Source organism: Neopelma chrysocephalum, unplaced genomic scaffold (assembly GCF_003984885.1).
Source record: "Neopelma chrysocephalum unplaced genomic scaffold, ASM398488v2 Primary Assembly neopelma1_80, whole genome shotgun sequence".
In the NCBI taxonomy this organism is placed as follows: domain Eukaryota; kingdom Metazoa; phylum Chordata; class Aves; order Passeriformes; family Pipridae; genus Neopelma; species Neopelma chrysocephalum.
The window spans coordinates 1352490-1378357 of NW_020897741.1; the positions used below are offsets into that span (position 1 = coordinate 1352490).

Genomic DNA, 25868 nt, shown 5'->3' on the forward strand with positions numbered 1-25868 from the left:
GTTTTTTTCCAATAGTAGAAGTTCCAGAATACTGGAAAGCCTTTAAAAAAAAAACTTTAATTTCCTGCCATAGAATTCAAGATAAAGGAAGAAAATGCCTCTTCATTAATCTTGTCTTCCTTTCAGAGGGACAAAACATAGAACCCAAATTTTGTCTTTTGGGCTTTCAGTCTCTCTTTAAAATTTGCCGTCAGCAGGAGCCAGGAAACATGAAGAGGAGCAGCAACATTAATCCTGGGTCTGCCTTCTCTCTGAATTGCCTACACGAGCCCTTAATTCTTGTATTAGGTCAGGACAAATATAGAGACATGGTAATGAAATCCACCAGAATGATAGTATTCTGACACATTACAAATTTCTGAACATTTTTAAATTTACTAACCCATCATCTTTACTCCTCAACAGTTTTGAGAAGTTTTAGACTTCCAGGCAGAGCCTTTCATCATCTAAACATTTTTCTTTGAACTGTTTTATCTGAGTGGGTGGGAACAAAGAAGCATGAGTATCAGGACTCTTTCCTTTTTGTGTTTTCACAGAAAAAGACAGGGTGGGATCCCACTACTACACCCAAATAAAGTGGACAGTGTCAGGGCATGAGCTGCAAAATGTTATCACCACAGCAGGCCTCACTTTATCCTGCATTGGCAATTTTCTTCTTTCCAGGAAAAGAAGAGTGATAAACAGTCACAAGACAGACTTCATTAGAACAATACACTATTTACTTTGATGAGAGACTGTAAACACAACAGACTACATATATATTTGCTGTACAAAGTAACTCTCCATTTTCCATACACAAGGCCTATCAAATGTGAGCTTTACTAGACTTGTGGAGCCTACAGAATCTTGTTCATTTGGCTCATCACAGTTCCCTTGAGCTTTGCTCCAGGGGTTGTGTACTTTAAAACTTTATCTCACTTTTTTATTTTTTCATTATTCCCTTCTCCTAGTCTCACCTCCATCCTCCCAGAAATTAAATTACTTTAAAAGTTTGCTTTCCTTTGATACTTTTCCTTCTGATCTCCAAGCATTGGTTAGATGACTTCCAGTTGAAAACAAGAGACATAAACTACTTCTATGCAAAACCTGTATCATATATCACCCTTAAAACAAGCCAAGAAAAACATTTAGATCCATATGCTGTTTTCCCACTTATTTTCCCTAGTAATTGAATCACAGAATGATTTGGGTTAGAACAGACCTTAAAGATCATCTTGGTCCACCCACCTGCCATGGAAGGGGACACCTTCCACTAGACCAGGTTGTTCAAAGCCCCATCGAACCTGACCTTGAACACTTCCAGGGATGGGGCAGACACAGCTTCTCTGGGCAGCCTGTTTCAGTGTCTTACCACCCTCACAGTAAAAAATTTCTTCCTTATGTCCCTCTTTCAGTTTAAAACCATTGCACCTTGTCCTTTCAATAGCTAAAGCCATGATAACACAGAAAAAGTAAATGCCTCTATATAATATGCGTGATTCCAAAATGTTTTTAGAACACAAAGAACGTCAAGTTCTTAAGAATTAATGTAATTAAAGCTGTGATACAGGAAATGGTCATCCAAGATTTAAACTTATAGGCTGCAGGCAGCACTCCTGTCTTTACATCAGTTTCGTGGTTAGAAAATTTACAATCTTAGTATATTTTTCATAAAGTCTCACTCTGATTCCACACACCCCCTGAAAGCTGCTGAACTACTTTCTGAACCGTGCTCCCAGATCACCTTGAAGCAAAGTTAATACTTTGGTCACAGCAGTAGTTAAGTTTTAATTAAATTTTGGTTATGAATGTTATTTTCAGAATAAAACAAGCTGTCAGACAAACATGGCATACAGAGGTGTCCTGTTCAGTCAACCACAGAAACACAGGGAATCTGCAGTTCATGAACTTCCTGAAAGGTAGGTGACATCCTGATCACTGTTCCATGCCTGTTTTCCTTTTATTTTGCCTAATTACTTTTGGAACTCATTTGTACATTAAGCCATAAACACCACAGCAGTTCTACATGTGAATGATACCCAGTGTGAAAGGAAATGCCACCATCATTGCAGATCTGCTGCCTGGTAATTTCATTGAGTGCCCCTTTCTTTCTAGCTGCTGGGAAGTAATCACTCAGGCTCTACAGTCTGGTTCCTGGACGCATGGACCTGCTACATCTGGTGTCCAAAAGAAGCAGACCATAATAGAGTTCTGACTCTCCGTGTTGAATTTATATGGTAATGACCACATTTTCTGCCTCGATATCCTACAAGACAGTGGTAAAAACGAAGGCAGGTCTCTGCACTAGTAAAGCTGAAACATTTCCTACAGTTAAGAGCAGAAAAGATGCATGGGGCAGCTGTCTATTATGGGATCTAGAGGAATAAGTCCCCCAACCTTGGTCTTGGGAAAAGCACTGGCTGTCAGCAGCTCCCAGGGCTTTTCTCTGAGGCCTGGCTGTTCCTGCTGCATTGCTTCCTCAAGTAACAAAAAAAGCTTGATTTCTGTGAAACCCAGTGAAATCCTTTTCACCTGTGTAAGTTTTTCAGTAAGCTGAAAGTACTCCACAAATCACTAGAGATCTGAGTGTATAGGCAGTGGTCAAATAAGTTACAAAACACAACAGTACAATGGAAATTTTGTTTCAAGACTCCTGTGGTGTAGTTGAATGTCAACACTGAATTGCTTCTATGAGCTTTAGGAGAAATGCAAGATGATGGCGTGAGAGGTAAGAGAAAGGAAGGTCTAATGAAGTTACAAACTTGACAATTCTGTACTTATAGATGCTCCTATCATATAATATTTAATTGTGTTTCAAGGAAAACCAAGAAAGCATAATAGCTGAGAGATTTTGCTCCTTAAATAGAAAAGTAAGCTTAAACATTGTTATGGAAAATTAATGCCTCTCATACACTTTAGTTCCTTTATTTTTAATTCTCTTGTAAGTTGAAACCATACTTGTAAATTTTCTCTTCCCCAACAGAACAGAAATTTATAACAGACCATCTTATTTCTAAGAAAAGTATTTAAGCACACTGAAAACAACTTTTTGCAACTATGTGTAGATGTAATGTGCAGTTACATTATGGACACAGGGAGCAGCCTTGTTTTGTCCTAAACTATTTGTTATCAGCTGAGTCCAGAACCGAACCAACAAGTATTTTAAAAGCAGTAAGGAAAGAGAACAAAACCTGTGACTCAAAGATAAATGCTAGTCTAGGTTTATCTGAGAAACAATGAAATGCAGCTAGAGAGGAGCAGCTTTTGAGTCAGCTTTTCTCTCAACGTAGAATTAACACTGGTAATGTTTCTGTTCTGTGAGCGATGAAGCAACTGCCTCTTGGAAGCACGAGTGTGATAGTCATGGGTGGCATCCCAGGTCCCCTCACACCAAGCACCTTGAGAACTGTTTTCAGGTTTCCTAATGACATCAGCCCACCCTTGAGTGGAAGAAACAACAGGAGCAGGGCTTGGATGCAGACACCTAGGAAGGGCATATAAGGTGGGATAAAGTGGTACTTTCCCAGGATACTCTTCCATCTGCTGATAATGCTAAGGGATTCTGCAAGCCAAAAATGGTGTGTGTCTGTGGAAAATCTTCAGACTTCTGCCATCAATGCACCAAAAAAAATCGAACCCCTAACAGCACATGCCCACCGTGGCTGATGAGCTGCAGGGCCTGAACACTCTCCACTGTGCTGTGGAAAGCTACCTCAGCCCCTCTGCTTGGAAGCTGCCCCTTCCCAGTTTTACCTGGTGTCCCCTCTAGAGTCACGGAGTGGGGGAGTCCTCGCTCACCCCTTACCCTCCTCCCACTCCCATCTCGGCGAGCACCGAGCCTGAAGGGGCAGCATTAAACACTCAGTCGCTCACAACACACACCTGGAAGTCGGGAGTTGCTGAGGGGAGTGAACCCCTCCTGCCTCCAGCATCTCTCTCACCCGTCTCGGTCCGGGAGGCAGGCCCGGAGGGGAGAGGGGGTGGGAAGGGATCGCGCTTTTTCCTGCCACGGCAGCGGACAGTGAATCCAGGGAAGACAGCGGGGCTACGGCGCTGCCCGGAGAGAGCGCAGGGGCAGCGGGAAGGGTTGAAGAGCTGTTCCAGGTACTCGCCGAGACCGCGCACGAAGCACGGCGCGAACTGCGGCGGCAGCGAGCTCAGGCTGCCCGGACCGCCGAGCGCCCGCAACCCACCGCGATGAGAGCGAAACACCAGCGCGGCGGGACCCCGACACCGCTCCGCCCCGGGCTGTGCCCGAGGGGCTCCCCAAGCCCCCCGACGGCCGTCTAACCCCGCCCGCAGCCCCTCACCTCCTCCTGTCCCGCCGGGGTGTCCCTCGCCGCCCCCGCCATGGCACCGCGCACATCCCACCCCGCCCGACACCTGCGCGCCCGGGGCGGGGCGGCCGAGGCAGAGCGGGCGGTGTGACCCTCCCCGACTCTCGCAGAGCCCGGAAGGTGCTGGCGCTGTCACCCCGGACTGGGAGAGGGGATCCCCCGCCCCGCCGAGCCCCGACACCCTGCGCCCTCCACGGGGCAGCTCCCGCAGCGCGGTGTTCCAGGACGGGGCACGGCGGCGGAAGGTGCCGGGGCTGTTCTCAGCCACAGCCCAAAGATGCCAGCTCTGTCCCTTTCAAGAGATGCGCCGTTTCCCGATTCACACGGATGTATGACCAACGCCGTCGTTTGTGAGCTGGACGGAGATCACGCAACACCCGCCCGCCCTGCGGGGAGAGTCGCTGCTAGTCCTCCCAGTAGGATGAATTTCTTTGCAGAAAGGGTGATTAAATATTGGAATGGGCTTCCCAGGGAGGTTGTGGAGTCACAGTCCCTGGAGGTGTTTAAGGAAAGACTGGATGAGGCACTCAGTGCCATGGTCCAGTTGACAAGGTGGTGTTCGGGCACAGGTCGGACTTGATCTCAGAGGTCTTTTCCAACCTAATTGATTCTGTGATTCTGCTGCCCTCCAGCCAATACCCTCACCTAGGCTGCAGGAGTTCAGCACCACCCTGCCCACAGGAAAGTGCTCTTGCAAGCATGCTCTGCACCAGAGGGAAAAAAAATACAAATTGCATTTTGGAGTATGAAGTCATTCGACAGTGAGACAGCCTGAGAGAAGGTTTAACGAAGCCAACAAGGACAGGAGGACTTGTGACCTGCCTGTCTTGGGAAGATGATGACTAATCTATATGCACAGGGCTTTGTGGCTTGGCTGATTCGAAGAGCTCTCTGCAGGGTCACCTTGTGGGTACTGGGCAGCCACCGCAAACCATGCCATGAAGTACTGACGTCCAAATCCTGTGCAGCCTCATTTGACAAGACTAATTATTGCAAATTTGCAAAATCCTTAAAAAATAAGGCATTATTTTCTTGAAACCAGACCTCCAACAGAAAACTGAGATTACAGCCTTAACAGGCCTTGTTGAAAACTCTCTGGAGCTTTTGGGCTCCCAGGTGGTCCTGAAAGGCTGAGGCCAGATGAGCTTCAAAACACAGACAGATTGCCCAGTACCAAGCTAGACACCAAGGTATGCATCTAACATTGAAATTCAGCATTTAGGTTCTCCATTTTCTCTTCACACATCATCCTTGTAACACACTAAATCTTTGTTAGTTCCATTTGCATGTTTCTTCACAAAGGGAAAACCAACAGGGAAAAAAAAATTTCCTTTCTTTGTTCTTTTTTTGGCTATTTCAATTTTGCTGTAAATCATGTTAATGCACAGGCTTTACTCAAAACAGCAAAGGTTTGTGAAGCAACAATGAATAACTGATAGTACTTGTGTGTTTCACAAACTCTGGCATTGATCAAGCCAGTTTTACTGTTGTTTGACCAATGCACAATAGCTGTCTACAGCACAGAGCAAGAGATTAGGCTGTCCAGACACTACAGGTAGCTAATCAGTCTTTACAAGCTGACAAAAACCCAATTAGATTCAGGAGAGCCCTGTATTCACTCCAAAGATTTTCTCCAAGTTAGGAAATAAATTATCCAATCACAGTTCATTGCCTTTTTTAAAGGCACTTTCTAATCTAACACAGGATTAGTGCAGTCAGCATCATTCTAGACTTCTCAAAGATTTGCTCTTATTTTGTAATTAGGATCATGACACTTTCAAACTGCAAATGCACATTCAAGTACACCAAAGCTTTAGCCAGATACAACTGATTTCAGTAAAGCACAATATACAGCTAGGTAGAACCAAGCCGTGCAATCTCTTAAAATGCTGGCACCAGACATGACTCAACATTGAAATACAAAATACTTTCCAAAGGACAGCAAGCAAAATGGGTTTACCTACAATTTGACACTCCCCCCTTTGATTTCAATCTGACACTAATTTCTTTGAATTTCTGTGCTGCCAATGCTTGAATAATACACTTAACTTTGACATTTTATGCACCTTTTAGATAAGAACTGAGCTCGCTATCAAGCACGTGTGGTTTTCTAACACTTATTTTTACGTTAGCACAAATTCAAAAGCACTGATTAATAAAGTTCACTGTTCAGGAAGCTCTGAGAACTTAGGGTTGGATCTGAGTCTGTAGGTGGTTTGTCTTCACAGTTTTACTAGTGGATTTGTCTGCACATTTCTTCCTGTTTTTCACATAGGTGGGGAGTCAGTGCAGGAGCCAAGAAAATTTAGTCCTACTACCTGCTACACAAACCCAAGTGACACAGTAGCACATGAAGTTTACAGCACTGAAATAGTGAACTGCATGGTTTTCAGAGATTTGCTTTCTGAGAACACTGAATAGATATTTGTGCAGTTGACTTTGATTTCACTGTCCTCAAACACACCAGGAGAGATGCTGAGGCAAACCAGTTTTATATCCCCGGAAATGAAGTAAGTACACCCATAGTTTGAAGTCTCCCAATTTTCAGATAGAATACAAGTCACTCCAGTGAAGTAATCTTCTATTTAGAACAAAGCCAGGAAAATCCCAAACCATCTTTCATTTAACCAAGCAAAAGAAGTACAACCCCAACAATCATCCATTGGCTTAGGTAATACAGATTAGTCAGCATCTACCAAAGGTCCTGAGATAAGTCTTACCTAGAGACTTTAGTTCCATTCACAAATCCACATGCTTAGTAAACACAGTACAAAATATTTAGTCTTTATGTTGATTTCTCTTTTAGGAAAACATGGAATAGTTGGCTACAATTTTTATGCCTCAAGTACATGAATAGCAAAATAAAAGATATGGGTGGAAATGGGGCAAGGGGGGGAGAAAAACCTCATTTTTCAAATAAGGATTTTCAAGATCTTTGAAACTTGGCTACGTGTAATTAATGTCTCAATCAGCTGGTCAGTTCAGGGCAGAGGCAGATAAAGAATACAAAACCAACTGTAAGCCACTACTCCTGTATGGTAGTGCCACAAAAGCAGAAGTTTTTGTGTGACAAAGCTAAAAGTGGATCTCTATGCTAATGAGCTAGGTAGTTTAACATCACCTGATCTGTAAGACACCCGTAGCAGCCCAGAAGAGACAGAAACCACTTCAACCATTGGTAATAACAATTCCTTCAGAGCTTACATTGAGGCACTTCATATGCAGTATGCACCAGACTACCTCATTTCTATCTTCTCACACATGCACCTACCATCATGTACAGACTTGACAGAACATTATTACACTGCAGATCTTGTGATAAAAGTTAAATCCCAAAGATCCTGAAGATTTTCAAGTTAAGAGTCCAAATGTAAGCTTCCCTGCAGCATCTGTTGTCTAAAAGTTACTGTGAGAAGAATGCAACCTGCAGCAGTTTACACCACAATGTAAGTGAAATGTTTCAGTTTAGTCCAAAGTGCAAAAATAAATACTATTTTTCCCTAAAAGGTGCTATCAGTAGTAATTAAGTCTCAGAGAACTGTTCCACCTAAACCCACTCATTAAATAACTATGAAGCTTTTTACCTAAGTAAATTCTAAGGATGATCTGCTGTACAGTTACCTCTGCTATGTTATACAGCCAGGCTCTGACCATCCAGTCTAGCTGAAAATACTTATTACAGCAGATGATAGCACAGCACCCATACTGCTCTCTAAGAGCACAGTGCATGAGGATGTGAGGGCATCCACATATTGCTGGTTACATTTTTGGTTTTGCCTAGTTTCCCCTGCATCTAGTTTTTGGCCAGTTGAAAGCTAATTTGATCTTGTACTACTGACAGCATTTTTTTGCTCGTTCTTGAGTTGTCCGTTAGGGGTAGCAGCAGTTTTATAGTCATTGTCAGGTGCTTTTATCACTAAGAGTCTGAAAGGTTCAGTTGTTTTCCTAAGTCTCTGAACAACAACAGCATTCTGCAACTTTGCTTCCTCCAGCGTGAGTGTCTCATCTTGCAGCTCTCGAAAGGGCAGGGAAGTTGTCAGTGTGAAGGGAACACTTCCCTCTGATCCTTGATACTTTGTTATGAAGTCTCTGACATGGCTTATTCTGAGAAGAAAATAAGAAAACTCGGCATTAGAGTTTTGGCACTGCAATCCCAACACAGATCATGCAAACACCCACAGCCACCACAGGATGAGAATGAGACACAACTTCATTTAATGCCTGATGGCACAGAATTGGAGGAATATAGATGGGGTGGTATCCTGAAATACCTGATCCACTTGGGAGGCAAGGACTAAGGTTTGCACGCTCTGAGAGTACTCCCAAGGGAACAGGGATGAGCATCTTATTCTGAGCACTCAAATGCTTCACCATGGCTCAGACAGCATTTACACAAGCCTACCATTTCCTAAACAGCTGCTGGAGCTCTTACCTGAGGATCCTGTAGCCAAGAGCTAAAATAAAGATGCTTCCAGTGTGTGGTACATGTAGCAGAACCATAATAAAAATCAAGAACAAGGGTCTGCAAAAATTGTCTGGATAGCTGATACATTAACTAGGACTAAATATACTCTCATCCTACCAAAGCAGGTGCAGTGGTGAATTCATTACAGATTTAAGCTGCCTCTTAAGGTGTGAAAAACATTGCAACAAGTGAGCAAGACAGAGGTTTTGCTGCGGAACAATCAGGATTGACCAATTTAATTAGAAAATGAAGATGAGAGGATACATCTACCTCAATAAAATAAATGCAGTGTCAGTGTCCATTCTCCGGTCCTGAGACCAACTGGTAGACTCTGGCTACTGGCAACTTAACTTATCCTTCCTCTCCCCCATTCACAGTGTAGCCCATGAGGTTTACTGCCTCCTGGGAATAGTCCATGACCTGAGCTAAAATCTGAACCAAGGCTAGATATCAACAGAGGAAGTGCTGGCTGGCTTGGGGGAGAGCCATCCTAACAGTTTAGCAGCACAGATGACCAAAGTGTTATGCCTCAGCCATACTCACTCACCAGGGCACATTTGCCAGCATAATAAAAACCAATTCCTGTGCACGCAGGCCTCCGTTAAGAGACACTGCTTGGTCTTATAAGCCTAGAGCCTGAAAAGCCTCAATCAGGACTAAATTTTTGGTTGGACATTTACATGTGTCTACATGCATTATATCAAACTTCACTGTGTTCCAAGAGCAACTCAGGCAATCAGCCACCGGGTCTCTGCTTTAGAAAGTCAGTTTTACAGACTCCATACCCAATACTCCAGGTTCACGCTAACTTGGCAAGTGCTCAAGAAGGCACACAACTAGATCCAAGAGACAGCTCTGTGTGCTGTTCCTACAGCTCTACTCTGCTAGTTGCTACACTCTCATGTCTTGATTCTCCATATTGCAGTTCTACAGTGGTACTTGCACTTCTGCTCCAATTTTTCAGCAGAAATCAAGTCACATCTAAAGCAGCAGTTACTGTGGCACATACACATTCTATCTGCAAAAGGATAGAAGTAATCAATTTACCCAGACACCACAACATATGTGCTACATGTTATTAATCTATAGTCTAGTTAACAAATAGTTGACTATATTCTGTGTCTCCACTGAAAAGGAGTGCTGTATGTGCAATCAGGACACTTAAGGATATGTACTCTAAAAGGAATTCCCTCTAGTTCTTATCGGGTCGTACACAAATACTGTATACAGCACAAACATGCTGGTCTTGTGGCAGGAGGGTATGTTATAATGGAAAATTTATTGCATGCTACTTCAAAAAGAGCGTCGCATCAGTAAGGCTGTTGTCCTGCTTATCTCAGATGTTTTCTTTCCTCTCAAAAGCATTTAGCAGCTGTTCAAACTGCTATTTTTCATGAAGACAGAAAGCTTTAAATACAGTTAAATGTGTGAAACCTGGAATAATTAAGGTATTAAGCCCTTCAATTAAGTATTTATAATTAAAATAGCAATTGACCCTTCAGCAGTACATCATAACACTCTTTCAGTTCATACCTCGGGCCACTACCAGTAATAAATCAGTACAAGTCAAAGAAAAAACTACAGTCATTAACCTTCGACTGCTGAGCTTTTCTTCTGACCAGCCACAGACATACACAGCTTATCTTGACAGCAGCCTGGGTTGTATTAAATCTGTGATACCTTCAAATTGCTTCACAGAGAAGCATAGTCAACATATCCTTTACATGACATGACCGTATAGTGCTGGAGTAATTTCTCAAATTACAGATTTGAGAAAGGTCTCTAAAGACAGTAGTTCTAAAATTAAATGTTAAAAAGTGTTAATCCTACTTTCTCAAAGCTCCTGCATACATGTGCTGTGCTGACACCTTCTGTCATTATCCAATTTATAAGCTTCCTTGGGAACTGGAGATTTTACTAATTAATAATTAAACACACTGGGTGCATTCTATTCTGTCCATGTCGACATGCAGGAGATGAACCTCCCCTGCTCAGTGCACTGACTCTGGTCCTCCCCAGAGGTTTCTCTGGCTCAGCTCTAAGTCACATTCTCCAACTTCCACCTGTGGTGCTGTCTATGCCCAATGACTAGCAGGCTTTTTACTAAGCCATTTGCTCCAGATGTAGTTGTTTTGTGAAATCTGTAATCTTAAAAGCTGTTTCCTCTAGTAATGAGCAATACCACCCTAACTTCCACTAACCTACAAAGAACTCCTACATTTTCCTCAGATTTTCCTTTATGCTCAGTTATGAACTGACTACTAATATCAGTTCACATTCCTCTTATGCTCCTCTCTTCTCAACTAAAAGATTTCTCAAAATTCAAAGGTTTTCTAGACACAGCAGTCCAACACTAAGTGAACTGAGGAGACAGATTTTCCACAGAAATCAGAGACTTATGTGTACATGCATAACACAAATAGTTCAGATGTAAATACATATGAGAGTGCTAAAATACATCTTACCTGTGAGAAACATTGAATTTCTGAATTATCCTTTCCCCATCAGCTAACCAGATCTGGATGTTAGTGATAGGCTCCAAATCATTCAAGGGTACTAAAGGCAGGTGTCTTTTGTCATCAGGTCCTTGATGATCATCTCTCACTTTAGAGATTATCCTTGGAGTAGCACTGAAAAGAAAAGCCGTAGGAGGTTATGGCTTCTGGCTACACATGTAAGCTTGAACCTCCCTCCAGACCTCTGCTTCTGGAGCTTTCTGCCCTGTACCAGGGTGCACTGATGAATTCTTATTTTAACAAATTTAGGGACACTAACATAAATATAATCTTTTTTTCAACTGTATGCCAATACTTTCACTTAAAGACTTCAACATGGTAAAGAATTTCAGTTTGCTCATATTTAACATTTTTATAAGACTGAAGGATTAAATATGAATAGACAAGAGACGAAACAGTCTGAAGATGCTTCATGCATTTTTGTACTGTAATCACACAGGTGAAACTTTAAGGGGGTTGAGTATTCAATTTCCATACTCAAAGTTAATTTTCACCGTAATGTGATTACAGTAATTCAATTTAACTGAATGTTGTTAGCCTTGATTTAGACTCCAGCATCATCTATTTCAGCTTAGAAGAATTACTCATCTATCAGAGCAATTGACTTAATGTGAAAAATCCAGGCTGATGCATACAGCATTTGGATTTTATTTTTTTAAGGCACTTTCTACAGCCAACCCTCCCATAGGGGCAAAGACACACAAGATGACTTGACAGAATACAGGGACCTCAGTCCAAGCCCATGATCTTAAAAATCAAACAACAAAAAAATTACTGGCAAAAATTTTTATTCTGAAGAGATGTCTAGAGCTTAGTGCTTTCATGACTAAGCCTTTTCAGCACGTACTGTTTAAGTCATCATCAGGGCTGATCCAATGGGCACATCCTCAGCTCCCGTGAGTATAACCAGATGTTTGCTTGCAGAGCAAGAGCAGCTATTTAAGGAGTTACCATTTCTCTTCTGGGCTCAGCTGTGGTCACTGACTACATGAACACTTAGCAGTGGTTTGCAGAAAAGCTTTCTCCTTGCACAGAAAATCGATGAGTTACAGTTTCTTGAGAGAGAACTGGGTAACTGATGGCCACGGAATAATAACTATACTGCACATCTGCTTTCTTACGTTCTTGTACCTGTCTTAGTTTAATCATAAAAGCAGAAAAGTCTCAGCTAATTTATTATTAAAACAAAGATGGCTAATGACTTAATATATTCAGGCTAATAAAGTTAGAGTCTTGGGCTCAAGTTCTTAGTCTGAGGTATTTTAAAAACTCTTATTTCCCACTGCCTAGTTAAGTGCTGCCCTAACTTCTAGAATATCAACCAGTAGAGACACCTTTTATTTCTTCAACTGAAACTCATCAAAAAGAATGAGGATCAAGAAATCTCATCCTCAAGTGAGTGGTAAGAGCTGTTCAATGTGATTGGAGGCAGATAAGAGATATTGACCTGTTTTGGATTACACAGAAATTAGCTGGGCCACAAGAACTTGGCACCAAGAGGCAGATCCGTAAAATATTCTGGTCTTCCAAGTACAGGTGACTTACTACCATCCACCTGCCTCACTATCTCACACCCAGCTTCTGTTCATGCTTGACCTCAGTACAGAATAAAACTTAACTGCCCTCTAGATCAGGATGAATAGCTTGAGCAGCAGCAAGACAATGTTAAACAGTCTTGTGAACCGAGCAAAAAAAAAAAAATAAATTCAAGTCATACTTCAGTCCAACAATGATCAGCTTTTGCTGTCTACTTGCTCAGTGGTGTTCAGTTCCCAGCTCAGACACTGCAGCACTCATGTGCACAGCAGAGGCTGTAGAGGTGCTCGGCTGTGCAGCTGCCCGGTGTCTGGCCCAGCCTGGGCTGAACTACATCAGTCACAGCTGTAGCTCAGACAACTGTCTCCCATGGATACAGATTTTGGTGTCATTCTCAAACCAGCTTCTCTCAAGGTCATATCTCAATTTGTGGTAGGCTCTGGAGATGATTCTTTCAATAGCAAGTGTGTGTGAAGCTGAAGCCAACACATTATTGAAGCTGCAAGAGTCAGAAAAACTGTATTCATCAAGGTTTAAAGCATTTCTATATATAACAACTTTGCTCTTGAAGAACTGACAGACAAAGCCATCTAGTGGTGAGAGCCTTGACTAAAGCCACAAATTAAGAATCTAAGTCTCTTATTAGCCTGACATTGAAGCACTTCAACTCCTTTTAAAGGCTTATTCCTTTTATAAGATCATCAAAAGAAGATGTAAACTAAAGATCGAAGATATATAAGAGCATCCTGTCAATTTTCTGAAAAGAAAAAGCCCAGGAGTGAGGTATCATGCCTTACTCTGACTGATGCTTAAGAAGCTTGACCCACAGTGCTTTACCCTAATGAGGTTATAGAGCAAGCCCACTTTGATACAAGGGATTTCAGTCAATAGTTTAATTGATGTATTTCTGATGCAGTCCTCAAGATGCATTGATAAGCTCAACAGAGAAGCGCAGTTGTAAATCTAGTCATAATCCCAAACTATGAATGCAGCTGAATGGTGGTAGATAAAACATAATATATCCATTAGTTACACAGGTTTATAAGGTACATTGGAAAATTCTGGTAAGTCTCATTTGTTTCTCCTGTAAAACAAGAAGCGGAAGATCAAGCTCATCTGAGCTGTATCAAAATACTTATTTCTAGTTCCTCTAGTTTTCCTCCAACAAAAGTTTTAAAGAGCCAGCCAACAGACCAATTCATAATAGTTCATGCACCACAAAGTTCCTCCATCTAGGATCACTGGCAAAATAGACAAAGTGTTTATTTGATAAGCAGAAGTTTAGATAGGCAATAAGCTGAAATAAACTCTTCAGTCATTTGTCTTTCATTTCTGACTAATCACACAAATGCAACTGTGGAAAAGGGGTTCTATAGCTTAAAACTTGTTCCAGGTCTCAGCCAGCTCTACTCCATTAAGCTTTTCTGCTGCAAGTGTAGCATATACATGCAATGGACATTTATTAAGAGCAGGAACTGAGCACTAGTTAATGGAGTAGGAGCACTTATTGCTCATGTCTCCAACATTAGCAAAAATATTTACTTGTCTTTAAAGAACAGGCTCTGATAGCATAGCACAGAATAGACTAGAAGAGTAGGAAAAAAAAAGAAATGCCAAGCAAGTTGTAGGATTCAATGTACAAGACTCAGTGCACAAGACCAGTCAACCGAAATTCACAGATTAGCATGTTTCCAAATCCTAACGTGCCTACTGGGAAGCAAGATCATTACTTGCTGTAGGCATGGCAGAGCAAAACAAGCAACTGAACAACCTACCATTTAGCACTGGTTAGCAGCAGAAACACAGCACACTGTGTGTAAGTTTTGCTACCTACATAAAACAAGGTTAAGTTCTTGACCCTTGTTTGCTCAGGATTTCAGTGCCACCAAAAGAGAGTCTTGCAGTGTCTCATCCATCTCTCAAGGGAAGGTTTTCCCTATTGACAGTATCTACTCAAGCATGGAGCAACTGAATTGACTGTGCTACTGGAACAGATGCAACTGATAAAACAGATACTTGCTTCTCTGAAGCCTGGAACCACTCATCCTTTACTGTTATCAGGCTCTTGCTCTGCACATTATCTTCTTCCCCTGCCTAGGTCACGTTTTCCCTCAGCACAAGCACGGGGCCTTAGCAGCCAAACCCTTCCCACTTAATTGACACAAGCTGCTCACCTAAGGTTTCACCACAGCCTACAACCCCAGCCTGCAGGTCACTCAGCAGTCCCACCTGTGGAGGATCCTGTAGGCTCCTAGTCACTGAAAGTGTCCTGTTCCCTAAGCTCAAGCCTGCTTTTATAGGCACGTAAATCTTTCACGACAAGAATATGTGAAGCAGATAATCTGGCTGGAGTAAAGAAAAGTCACAGAGATCAAACACATGAACTCCTGGCCTGTCCCTGTACAACAGCTGGCCAAAATACAACACAGTTTGGTTGTAAATCAAGCCCAGTTTTAGCACTGGCATTAGTGGCTGACACTCTCCAAGTACAAGAGAGACATGGAGTAAAGAGGAACACTGTAACATGCTAAAATGCCTTAACTGCAACAAACGCATGATAAAATACGGAGCAATTTTAAGAGAACACAAAATAACCTCTTACTTCTTCAGTTTCCTTTATGGAATTGTCATACTCCCCTCTTCTCAAACATAAAGCTTTAAAAGAGATTCTTTTCTCTTAAGTCACAGAAGAGCGACAGCCTTTCAGCTGGAAACACTTCTGTTAATATTGTGAGCTCAAACAAAGAAAGCCACCAGCATCCTGTCTGTATTAACACAGCAACATGGCCAATTATCCCCCCAGGCTCCAGGTTTCAAGGAGAGACACCAAGATTGCTGCAGGATGGAGCATTCACCCTGTGAGCAGAGGCTGAGGAGAGGTGTTTGTTCAGCCTGTGGATGATGGTGGTGGTCATGGGGCACCAACAAACAGCCTGTCAGGGTCTGCAGGAGGCCATCAGGAGGAGGGAGCCAGGCTCTTCATGGTGGACAGAAATTCAAACGAGACATTCAGACTGGATATAAGGAAAAACTTCTTTCCCACAGACAGTCCAGCACTAGAGCGGGCTGTGCAGCTTTTCACTCTTGCAGGATTTCAATTGGACAACAGCCTGAGCAACCTCATCTGCCCCTGCAGCTGGCCTTCTTTGAGCAGGAGCTTAGATTAGAAAATTCCAGAGGTCACTTCCAACCTGAATTATAATCCTTAACCTAGGTACAGTTCCCTTCAACCACTCAATCATAGAGCATGTCAGACTACTCACCTTCCTAATCTGTAACCGTGACCAGAAAAGGGATGAAACATTGGCTTTTTCGATGACAAATACACCTTATCTTTTTTATCTTCCACTTTCACATCTACCTCCTCCTTATCAAAAACTTTTCGTAGCTCAAAAGGCAGTTCCCTTAAAAGAAAAAGAAGGCATGTCAGATAAAGAACAACTATACTGTTTTCAGTATACAATAGATTAATGATTAACACTTGTTCTACATCTAGCCTTTCAAGGATGATGCTTTAAAAAAAATCCCAAGAATTTACTAAGAGTTATGTTAAGTGCGTGGCATACAAACAACTTCAAGTTCCTGAACTGCAAATTAACTAGAAATGGAACAATAAAAAAAAAACTTTGTTGAATGATGTTCAAGTTTACTCAGCAGTTACCACTTTTAAGGACAGGATGTGTAGGAAGTTCAGTATTGCCGCACATTGCTACAAAAAGGCTGAATTATTTTATCCCTATAGTAAAACAAGGAAAAAAAAGACAATTCTCTTCTTTTAAAGAGAAAGAACTGAGTTTAGACACAATGTGGGTAATTACAAAAAAACACAGCCTTTAAAAATTAGATCATCACTAAGAGCCACGCTCTTTAGTGCAATAACATCACCTTGGTGATGCTTTAATTGCATTAAGCAGAAAACAACAATGCCTTTGTCTATGAGCTCTGATGCAGACAGTACAATTTGGGGTGGAGGGGCTCAGCTGGCAGAGGGGCTGTACTAAGTGCTTTCTCTACCATCAATGATTATGCAGGAGCCATCCCATAATTAGCATCTTCGCAGGCAAACAGTGGAAGAAAGGTGGCAAACTTCTGATGAATGCACACAAAGAACACAAAGAGCTTTAAACAGTGCAGTTAATTGCTATTACAACTAACACAGATGACAGCCATAGAGGAGAAATAGTATAAAATCAGTATTTTTTCATAGGCTAGCAAAGTATGGAAAAGAAACATACAATGGCTTAGTAATTTCACACGTTTGATAAGAAGTTATTGAATTATATTATCCTCTCTATCTGTATGGGGTGAGAAAACAGACTACAAATTAAAGGTTCAAAATCACGTTGGTCTGTATGGTCAACCAGCTTTCTTAAAGCAACAACTGCAAACACTAGCAGAAATCAAGACAGCACGTTAACTTTTAACACAAGGATAAAGACAAGACACAGGGATAAACGTAAGATTTCTGTGTACAGGCAAAATGACTGAAATAGCGAGTTTGTACTAGGAAAAATGTCTGAAACTTAAGACTGACCAGAGTTTCTTGATGTTACATGGACCATCTGTGCCCATTTAAGGCTTTGCACGAACAAAAAGAAAACAAAGACCATAAAACCAGAAATGCTCAACCACTTGTGCATTGAGTTCATTAGTCAAAATACCATTTGATCAGAAGCTCTTACTGGGCACTGATTTATTCTTTGTTTTGTTCTGCACCTGCTGTGCCCCCCACCAACACTGCCTTTTATCTATTCATCAGCAACTGCACAACTACTGCCACTTAAAGCTGTATTACACCTGTTGATGTTCCAACAGCCATTAGCACTGCAGGAACGAGACCAGCAGGGCCTGCGCTCCTACAGGGACACTGCAGTGCAGCAAAGCCAAGGAGCCATGTAAAAAATCTAGAGCATAAGCTAAGTGCTACCTGAAGCACATTAACTCAGGCTGGTTAAGAACACAAAACTCGCTTACCCCTTTTTAATGGAGTCCAAGAACTGCTGGTTTGCAACATCAGTGTAGCTCCGAAGTTCACTGTCATTTACCGTAAACCCGTTTTTCCAAAGTTTAATGATGACATCAACCTACAAAGTAAGGACAAGCCTCATTATAACGCTGATGTAAAAGCAGCTTGGTACACCCACAGTACTCTGTGATTATAAATCATCCACTCCATGGACTAAAAATACTGAGAGCAGGCTCACTGTAATCTGCCTTGGCCCTGTGCCAATAGGCACAGCAACTGCAAGGGGTAAGTGACATTTCTAAGGATCTTGTGTCAATCAGGGTTAGAAATAAACCTTCCCCCAGTCATTCTGCTTTCCCAGGTCAAGAACACTCCTTCAATTCAGAAAGGAGGAAAAAAATAAAAGAGCTGGACGATCCCAGCCAGCTGCAGCTCCTCAAGAGCTAATTTGAGAGCACACATGCCTGGTGTTGGAACACCAACTGCCAGAATAGTCCAGTTGGGGATTTACCAGGGTAAAGCCTTGTTCTGGTCATTCAGGAAGATTTTCTCAAGGCATTGAGATAATGCATGCAGAAGCTTTTCACTCAGAAAATGAAGCAAGTGCCAGAAAATTTACTTTCGCGCAGTCATACATTTATGTTACCCTGGAATTCCTGGGTATATTCAAAACCTTGGCGTTAGGCGAATGCAAAAATAAATTCTCGGTGATTCATTAACTTTGCCAGAAATCATCCACTACTCCAACTTGTAGCCTTCACACTGTTTACTAAAATCTCCCCAACTGTAACAGGGATATATTTTGGACTGTATTTTCACATTTATGCATCATGCCATTTAAGGAAGCATTTGATTATCCAGGTCTGAATATTTCATATCCCTGAAATAACCTTGTCTTGACAGATAGTTGGCCACAGGTGAGGTATAGGAAGCAGATATGAATGCAGAATTCACCTCAGCTGGAAATTAGTTTGAACTAGGCTTGATAGTACCTGACAATTTTATCTTTTTTTTTCCTTTTTTGCATTTTGACTTGTTAGATGATTGCTACATAAATAAACAGGCATGTGCAAACTGCTGAATAAAATTCCTTCTCTTTCAGTTGGGTAGTCTGTCAAAAAAAGTTTATAGCACTCAGCAAGATTACATTCCTTCAAAAACTCTTGTGTCTTATAGCACCAATGCATGTGGAAGGAGTTCTAATTATGGGAAGGTTCCTTTACAGTGAGCCAGTATGCAAATTTAGCATGGGCTAATTATTCCACACCAATTTCCCATTTAGGGATTGACACAAGTAATGCCATGTAACACTATTTCAGAACTGCAATTTAACATACTGCTCCTGAAATTCCTTTTTTTTTCCCAGGCTCAGTTAGGGACTCATGAACATAATTTCCAGCAATGCCCACTCCACATTTCTTCATGACATCTTTGTTCTACATGGCCTTTTCTCCCTCCCCTTAGCAGTCTTTCATGAGTAACAGAAGAACATGAAAAGGACAGAATCACCAAGATACAAACCCACAGTGAACATCCCACTACTACTATAATTATATGAATAAGAGTAAATTAAAAATATATGGGCTATGCCTCTGCATAAGAAGGCTGCAGCTCCTTAAATAACTTCTTATGTAATAGTAGTTGTCATTCCTTGGAACTCCTGCTCATGTCACTCTCCTTACTAAAAAAGCAGAAGTGCATTAGCCCATGTCAGCATCAGTTCTAGAATGACACTAAACCCACTATAAATTAGTAAAAGCCAAAAGTACAGCAGCACAGGCCTGGCTGACTGATAGATGAGAGGCTGTCCCTACAGCTCTCTGAATTCAGTGTGAATTTATTTACAAATGTACTGGATGAGACTGCTGGACTTCTGGCATCTGTTTTCCAGAGTACCCCTGCAGTGCTGTTATGTTAAACAGGAGTATTTTTTCTTCATTGCCTACCTGATTCTTGACTGTAGTTGGGGGCACACACATAGCACCAACCTTCTGAGCTTCTTCAAACAGGTTATCTACAAAGTAGTCACAGTTTTGTTCTGTACCATTCAAAATCTGATCATCGGTTCCTGATTTACATACCCTGCAAAACAAAGACACAAGTAAAAATGACTCCTCAGAGGACTCATTAGAGGACAAGCAGGTACCCCAGAAGCTCAGTACTAAAAGGTGTAGAAGGCTCACTCCCCTCCACCCAGCTTACTTGGCTGTTACAAAACATCAGGTCAACTTTGTATTGTCCATTTTCTATAAACTTCTTCTCAGTCTCTTAACTGCTACCATTTGCACTTCAGAAGCAAAGTTAACGAATGACAATAGAAAAGGTGAATTCATCTGTGCAAAACTTCTAAACTTGGTATCAGAACAAGGAATGCAAGTTAGGTGATTCATACTTCTAATTCAAACCATCCAGCATTTAACTGCACACCAATGAAGGGCCTTCCTCAAAGCATTTCCATGATATAGGCTTAGGTTCCTCTGCCACAGGTTTTAAAATACACATACAAAAAATTGCCCTAGGATTTACTCCCCCACCCCCACTTGACCCTGCCCATTCCCAGCACCACCATCACTGTCTTGGAAAGTGCATTAGAGAAAGTCAAGTGACTCAACACCACTGGAGCACACTGAAGAAATACAATAGAAGCCTTCAACACTGTGGAGACTGCCAGGGTATTAAAAAAGATGCATCAACCACATCTTTTTATAGAACATTGTATATGTGACAGCTGTTTCTGTTAAATTTTCGCCAATCAAAATGCAGAAATATGCAACCTGAATGAATGATTATCTTTCAGTATAGGTTCTTTGCATAGTAAGAGGATTATGCAGCTTTTAGTAAACATTGCAGGAGTTATTCCTATTGGAGATTCAGAAAAGTCTATTTTAAGTAATTCAGGGAAAAAAATCCCAGCTCTTGAAAAATACCCAGTTTTACATAAAACTCTGCATTGAATTCAAAAGCAGCAATGCTTACTGGCATGGTAATTTGATACATTTGCATAAAAAGGAATTGTTTGCAGTGCATCTATGCCACACTAAGAATCCCTACAGACTAACATCTTTAAACAAAAGAAAACCTCAACAACGTTAAAGAAGAAATTTCAAAAGTATGCTGTCCCCATTAGTTTTCTAACAGAACAAAAGAAACTTGAAGCATTAATGTAGGTATTCACTATGCTTTACCACAGAAACAGAACTGGAAAACCAAACACCTCCGCATCAAACATAGAGCTGCACAGTGAGTTAGCAATTTGTAAGGCTGCCTTGCTTTTTTAAATAAAAATATTTACAGAGCTTCTTGGATCTAGGAAACATTTCAGGTATGTGAGGAATCTTTCAGCAAAATGATAGCATTTTTTTGAAACCTTCAGTACATGTGGAGTAAGCAGATACAGAAAAAAATATTAAATTTTAGAATTTAACAAAGTTTGAAAGGTCATAACAGGACACACCGACAGCAATGGGAAAGGGGGAGGGAAGTGGGGAGGGGAGAACTGGCACCTACCATTCTTTCTTTACAGTTTGGATATTGTCCATGTCTTTCATTCTTGTGCGCCACCTAATTATGGAAAGAAGATGGTTTAAAACCAAACCAAACCAAAATAAAATCCCCAGCACACTTTCCCTCCTTTTGTAGCTGAAACACTACATTTTTTCCTGTGCAGATAATACATTTGACCAGAAAGCTCAACCTCCCCCCCACCAAGTCTCCAGATGGTTCTTTGTTTTCCTGCAGTTTCTAATTTAATGACACATGAACCACGCATCTGTTCCAGACGTTCAGAAGCAAGGTTACACTTTCTCATAAACGTGCAAGATACATTCCACAGTAATAACACTGAATTGAAAATATATGCCCATACTTATGCAAGGCGAGGAAAAAACATCACACTCCTTCTCTGATCGACATGGTTTAAACTCCCCTGATTTTCCACAGCACCATGAGATGGTTGCAGAAAAACTGCACTGCCACTGCAGGCATTCAGTGACCTTCACCTTAACTGTGCATTACTGAAAGGGGCAAGATTCGTCAGGCTCCCCTTCCTACCTTACTTCAACATACTGGTGCAGCACCTCAGAAACTGTGAATTATCACTTCTGGTCTACCGTTTAGCTGGCAAGAAAATCCTGGATTTGCAAGTACTAAATATACTACAGGATTAGTCTGCTGAGTCAAAAGAAATGAAGAATCCCATACTGATCTCATTATAGGCGCTCACTTCTGAGCTCTCTGAAAAAAGTTACAGAATGTCACAAAAAGCCAGTAACTGCTAAAAACACACTCTGAAATTGTACAACAGCCCCCCTCCCCCCAAAACCAGAAATTTTAAGTTGCAACTGTGTTCAAAGAGTTATTGCCGAAGACCACTGGGTACAGGTTACACAGATGATGTTCTCCTCCTGCAGGTCTGGGAGTCAGTCATGACATTGTGTGTGGCTTTTAGACAGCATCAAACTAAGCAGTGACAGTCATCATAATCCTGAAAAAAGTAGCATGCACAGCAAGACTAATATAAATTTTAAGTGGTCTTGACATCTAATTTAACAAGACAAAGAGGTTAGGGCAAAACAACATGCAGCACTGACCAAAAAAAAGAAAACCTACATCCAGTTATTCAGTACTAATTCATATTCCTCCAGTTTTAATATTGGTATTCTTTCATCCTTAAAGTTAAATCCTTGTGAGACATATTACGTTGAAAAGTACATAAGCCTTCAAAAAATCCCTATAACGACCAAAAAATTTGGTCAATATGCACATAACAGGTTTGAAAGGTAAGACAGCCTTAAATTTAACTGATGCTATTATGTATTAGATCAAAACAGCATACTTTGCACACCTTTGACATGTCACACAAGATGAGGGTCAGTCCTTTTATTTTCCCCTCCTACAAATGTTCTGCCAGAGCACTATATCTACCAGGCAAGCTTGTGCTGGTACATGATGACCTTATATGCATATCTGATTGTTGTTCTTGGAAATCCGTACTGCATTTGTTAAAAAGCAACTCTCAGTACGAAGTAAGCAGAGTGAAAGCAAAGTGCTTAAAAAGTATAATTTTTTCAAACTTCTCTCAAATTCAGCTTTAACACACTCTGGCACAAAGTATTTTTTTTGTGTGTTTAGTCCAACATAATTTTTTGTAGTTTGTGTTAATGTGCTTATCTTCTACTTTTTCACTCCAGTGGGCTACTCCCCAAAGCAACAAGAGCCACCTCCTGCCATCTGCTTTTGTTGATTCTCTGTAACTTGTCATCAGAGCTGTTAAAAAGAGACACAATGAAGCAGCTCTTCAAATTAGCTCTTTGGCTACATTAGCCTGGCCTCAAATGTGCGTGAATGTTATTCAAGACTGGTCAGCTGTGAAAGCTGCTGTTCCTTCCAGAGTACAACAGCAATTATACTTGGAAGAAATGTTTGCGTTAATCTCTCAAGGTGAAGAAATCATCCTATACAGCATACTGATGTTTATTATGACCAAAAGTCATTAGGACATGGCAATCAGAACGCTGCTGCAAGCACTTCAGCTCAGCATGTCAACCCAACCAACACAAACCACCTCTCCCACCAACTTGTGACGCGCATCTCTAGTTGCCACTTAAAATGTTAAAAATTTTGGTACTTATTTTTTGCATCAGTCACAAGAAGTACCTCAGAACTGAACCTCCATCTCCGGAAACTAAATTTAAAACACAGGAAGAGGCTGCAGTTGCCAGCAGCTCACCACAGCTACATCTAGTAACTGGGGTAGGACACTCCTGGCCCTTTCCATACAGCCCTAGGGGGTCTCCAGCCCTGTGACCAGCCCCACTGGGACAGGCCACTGACCCAGTGGTGGCTTCACAGCCAGAGCTTCCAAAGAGGCAGCCCTCAATAGATGTATTTGTTTTGGCAAATAACTCTGCAGTTAATACAGCTGAGCCCACACTTCCAGTCATTTTAATGCAAGAAAAACAAACCAGCAACTACCTGTGATGCTTCCCTGGCTGTGAAGGGCAGAAATACCCACACAAAGCACACGCAGCCCCCTCCCCTGACAGCCTGCCTGACAAACTTTGGCAGAACAAGCTCCTTGAGTTGAGAGCTGCTTGCAGCACAGCACTGTCTATCCCTGCACCACACTGAAATCACGGCTGAAAACTGCTCTGTACCGTGCCACAGAGAGACAGGAAGCTCCAGGGAAATGGCAAGTGCGAATTAACAGCGAGATGAACATCAAAGCTAATGGCCTGAATGTGACTGATGTGCTCAGGTACAAACCACAGCATTCACGCTTCCTCTCCAGCTGGCTAGAGAAGCTGTGCACTGGGAAAGAAACCTGTCCCCTCTCTTGATGTCCAGGTGTTAAAAAGATAAGTTACTTGGCTGTAGAATTGCCCAAGGTTTAGGACTTGACATGCTTCAATGATCTCAGACCTAAGGAGTGGTTAACAAAGCTTTGGGAGAAGGATGTACTGATAGCAGACACAAAGAATACAGAGTTTATGGGCCACAAGGACATCAGGCAGAACTCCCAAGATAAGGAAGAAACTAACAAAGCCAACTCAGCAACTGTGCTGGAATCAGCTCCAACTAGGTAAAAGGTAATAGGTAATTCTGGCAGGAGGATATCATGACCACCAACTCAGAGACCACTCACTCAAGAAACCCACCAGCCCAAAAGAAAAGAAAGACTGAGCGTGCAGACTAATAAACATAAGAAGCAAGACAATCATTTAACCAATACAAGATAGTACACTCATTAATAAGAGAACTATGTAACTTGTAGCAAAGGAACGTTAATACCTCTGTTTGCTAAAACGTATAAATAGTGAAAAGTTTTGACAGTCGTGGCGCTGGCTCTGCGGATTTGCCACCCAGCCCCCCCTTCTGCGCAGAACCGCAAATAAATCAAATACCTTGGCTCTGTATGGGGGCTGGCCTCTCGTACTCTGGGTGAAAGACTCTATTTTGGGATAATACCGCGGCTGCCGGCACCTGAACTCCTCCGCACCCCCAAGCCAGGCCGGGCGGACGCTCCGCGCCTCCCGCCAGCACCGGAGCCCAAACCCGCCCTGCCCAGCGCAGCCCCCGCCCGGCGGGCGGCCGGGAGGTATTTTTAGGCGATGAGGCAATACCGCGGTAGCGACGCGGAGGCGGAACGCCCAGTGCGCCCGAGAGGGGCCGGGCAGGGCAGAGACCCCTCCCCGGGGAACGCTCCCGCCGTCGCCCCGCGCGGGACGCGGCCGGTCCGGAGCGGGGCGAAGTCTCCGGGCGGAGGCTGCGGGAAGGTTCGGGAGGCTCAGCCCGCCCGCCCCCAGGGCGACCACAGGCGAAGCCCAAGCGCCGGCGGGAGCTGAGGGGGCGGCGGCTCTGCAGGACGCGCTCCCCCAGCCCGGCCTGTCCTGTCCCCGCAGCGACTCACCCGCCCGTCCCGCAGCGCCCGTCCGCCCGCCGCGGAACTCCCGGTGTCCCGCGCAGAGCGGCGCAGGCGCGGCGGCTCCGGGCGGGGCGGGCACAGCTCAGCTCAGCTCCGCCCCGGCCCCGTGGGGGGTGCCGGGGTGTCCGTGTGGATCCGCACCTGCTGTGCGGGGAGTCGCGGCGTCCCCTGGGGCTGCGCTGTCCTGCGGGGAGAGGCGGGGGCTGGCGGGGCCTATGGCTCGAACGGGCCGGACTCCCCGCGCCGCTACGACGGTGCCTGGGCAGGACGTGGCGCAGCACCGGTATAAATACAGATATAGAGAGAGATAAACCTCTGTGCCCGGCCTGCGGCTGCCAAGGCAACTCTGTCCCGACAACAAAGTCCGTGTGTCCGTCTGTCACGCACCCGCAATAGCGGGGGATGGTCTCGGTGTCCGGGCGCCCGCAGCGGCCCCCGCGCTTTGTCCGAGCAGCCGCACGCGCGGCCCTTTGGAGAGCGGGAGCGTCTCGTTGTGGGGCGGGCGCTAATTAAGGGCGAGTGTTGACATATGAGAAAAAGCAGCTCAGCCGAGGCCTCGCACCGAGGACAAAAGAGCGGCGCGGTGGCTGGGAAGCAGAGACCCCCGAGGGTGAATTAGACGTGGGAAAATGGGATGGGATCCTTA

The 25868-nt window shown here is 43.0% G+C and overlaps 2 protein-coding genes across 6 annotated transcripts in view; both read right to left on the reverse strand.

Annotated features, from left to right (window-relative positions):
• MFSD2B (major facilitator superfamily domain containing 2B) overlaps nt 1-962 on the reverse strand; it is a 33226-nt gene extending 32264 nt beyond the window's left edge. The window contains exon 1 of the mRNA XM_027690100.1: nt 919-962. Coding sequence (XP_027545901.1) covers nt 919-962 — 44 coding nt within the window. The remainder of the gene's footprint in view (nt 1-918) is intronic.
• A 5827-nt stretch (nt 963-6789) lies between these two features.
• Nucleotides 6790-25596, reverse strand: UBXN2A (UBX domain protein 2A). Of its 5 annotated transcripts, none has more exons than XM_027690071.1 (7): nt 25544-25596; nt 21307-21360; nt 19746-19881; nt 17808-17917; nt 16097-16237; nt 11247-11411; nt 6790-8420 (listed from the first exon to the last, which is right to left on the reverse strand). In XM_027690071.1, exons 2-7 carry the CDS (start codon nt 21345-21347, stop codon nt 8132-8134), a joined length of 882 nt encoding a protein of 293 aa, XP_027545872.1. In that variant the 5' UTR covers nt 21348-21360; nt 25544-25596; the 3' UTR covers nt 6790-8131. The 5 variants fall into 5 exon arrangements, with proteins under 5 accessions (XP_027545872.1, XP_027545874.1, XP_027545873.1 ...); XM_027690073.1 differs by having other exon boundaries at nt 19829-19881; nt 25544-25560; XM_027690072.1 differs by lacking the exon at nt 25544-25596 and adding an exon at nt 25208-25240 and having other exon boundaries at nt 19829-19881.
• Nucleotides 25597-25868: the final 272 nt, after the last annotated feature.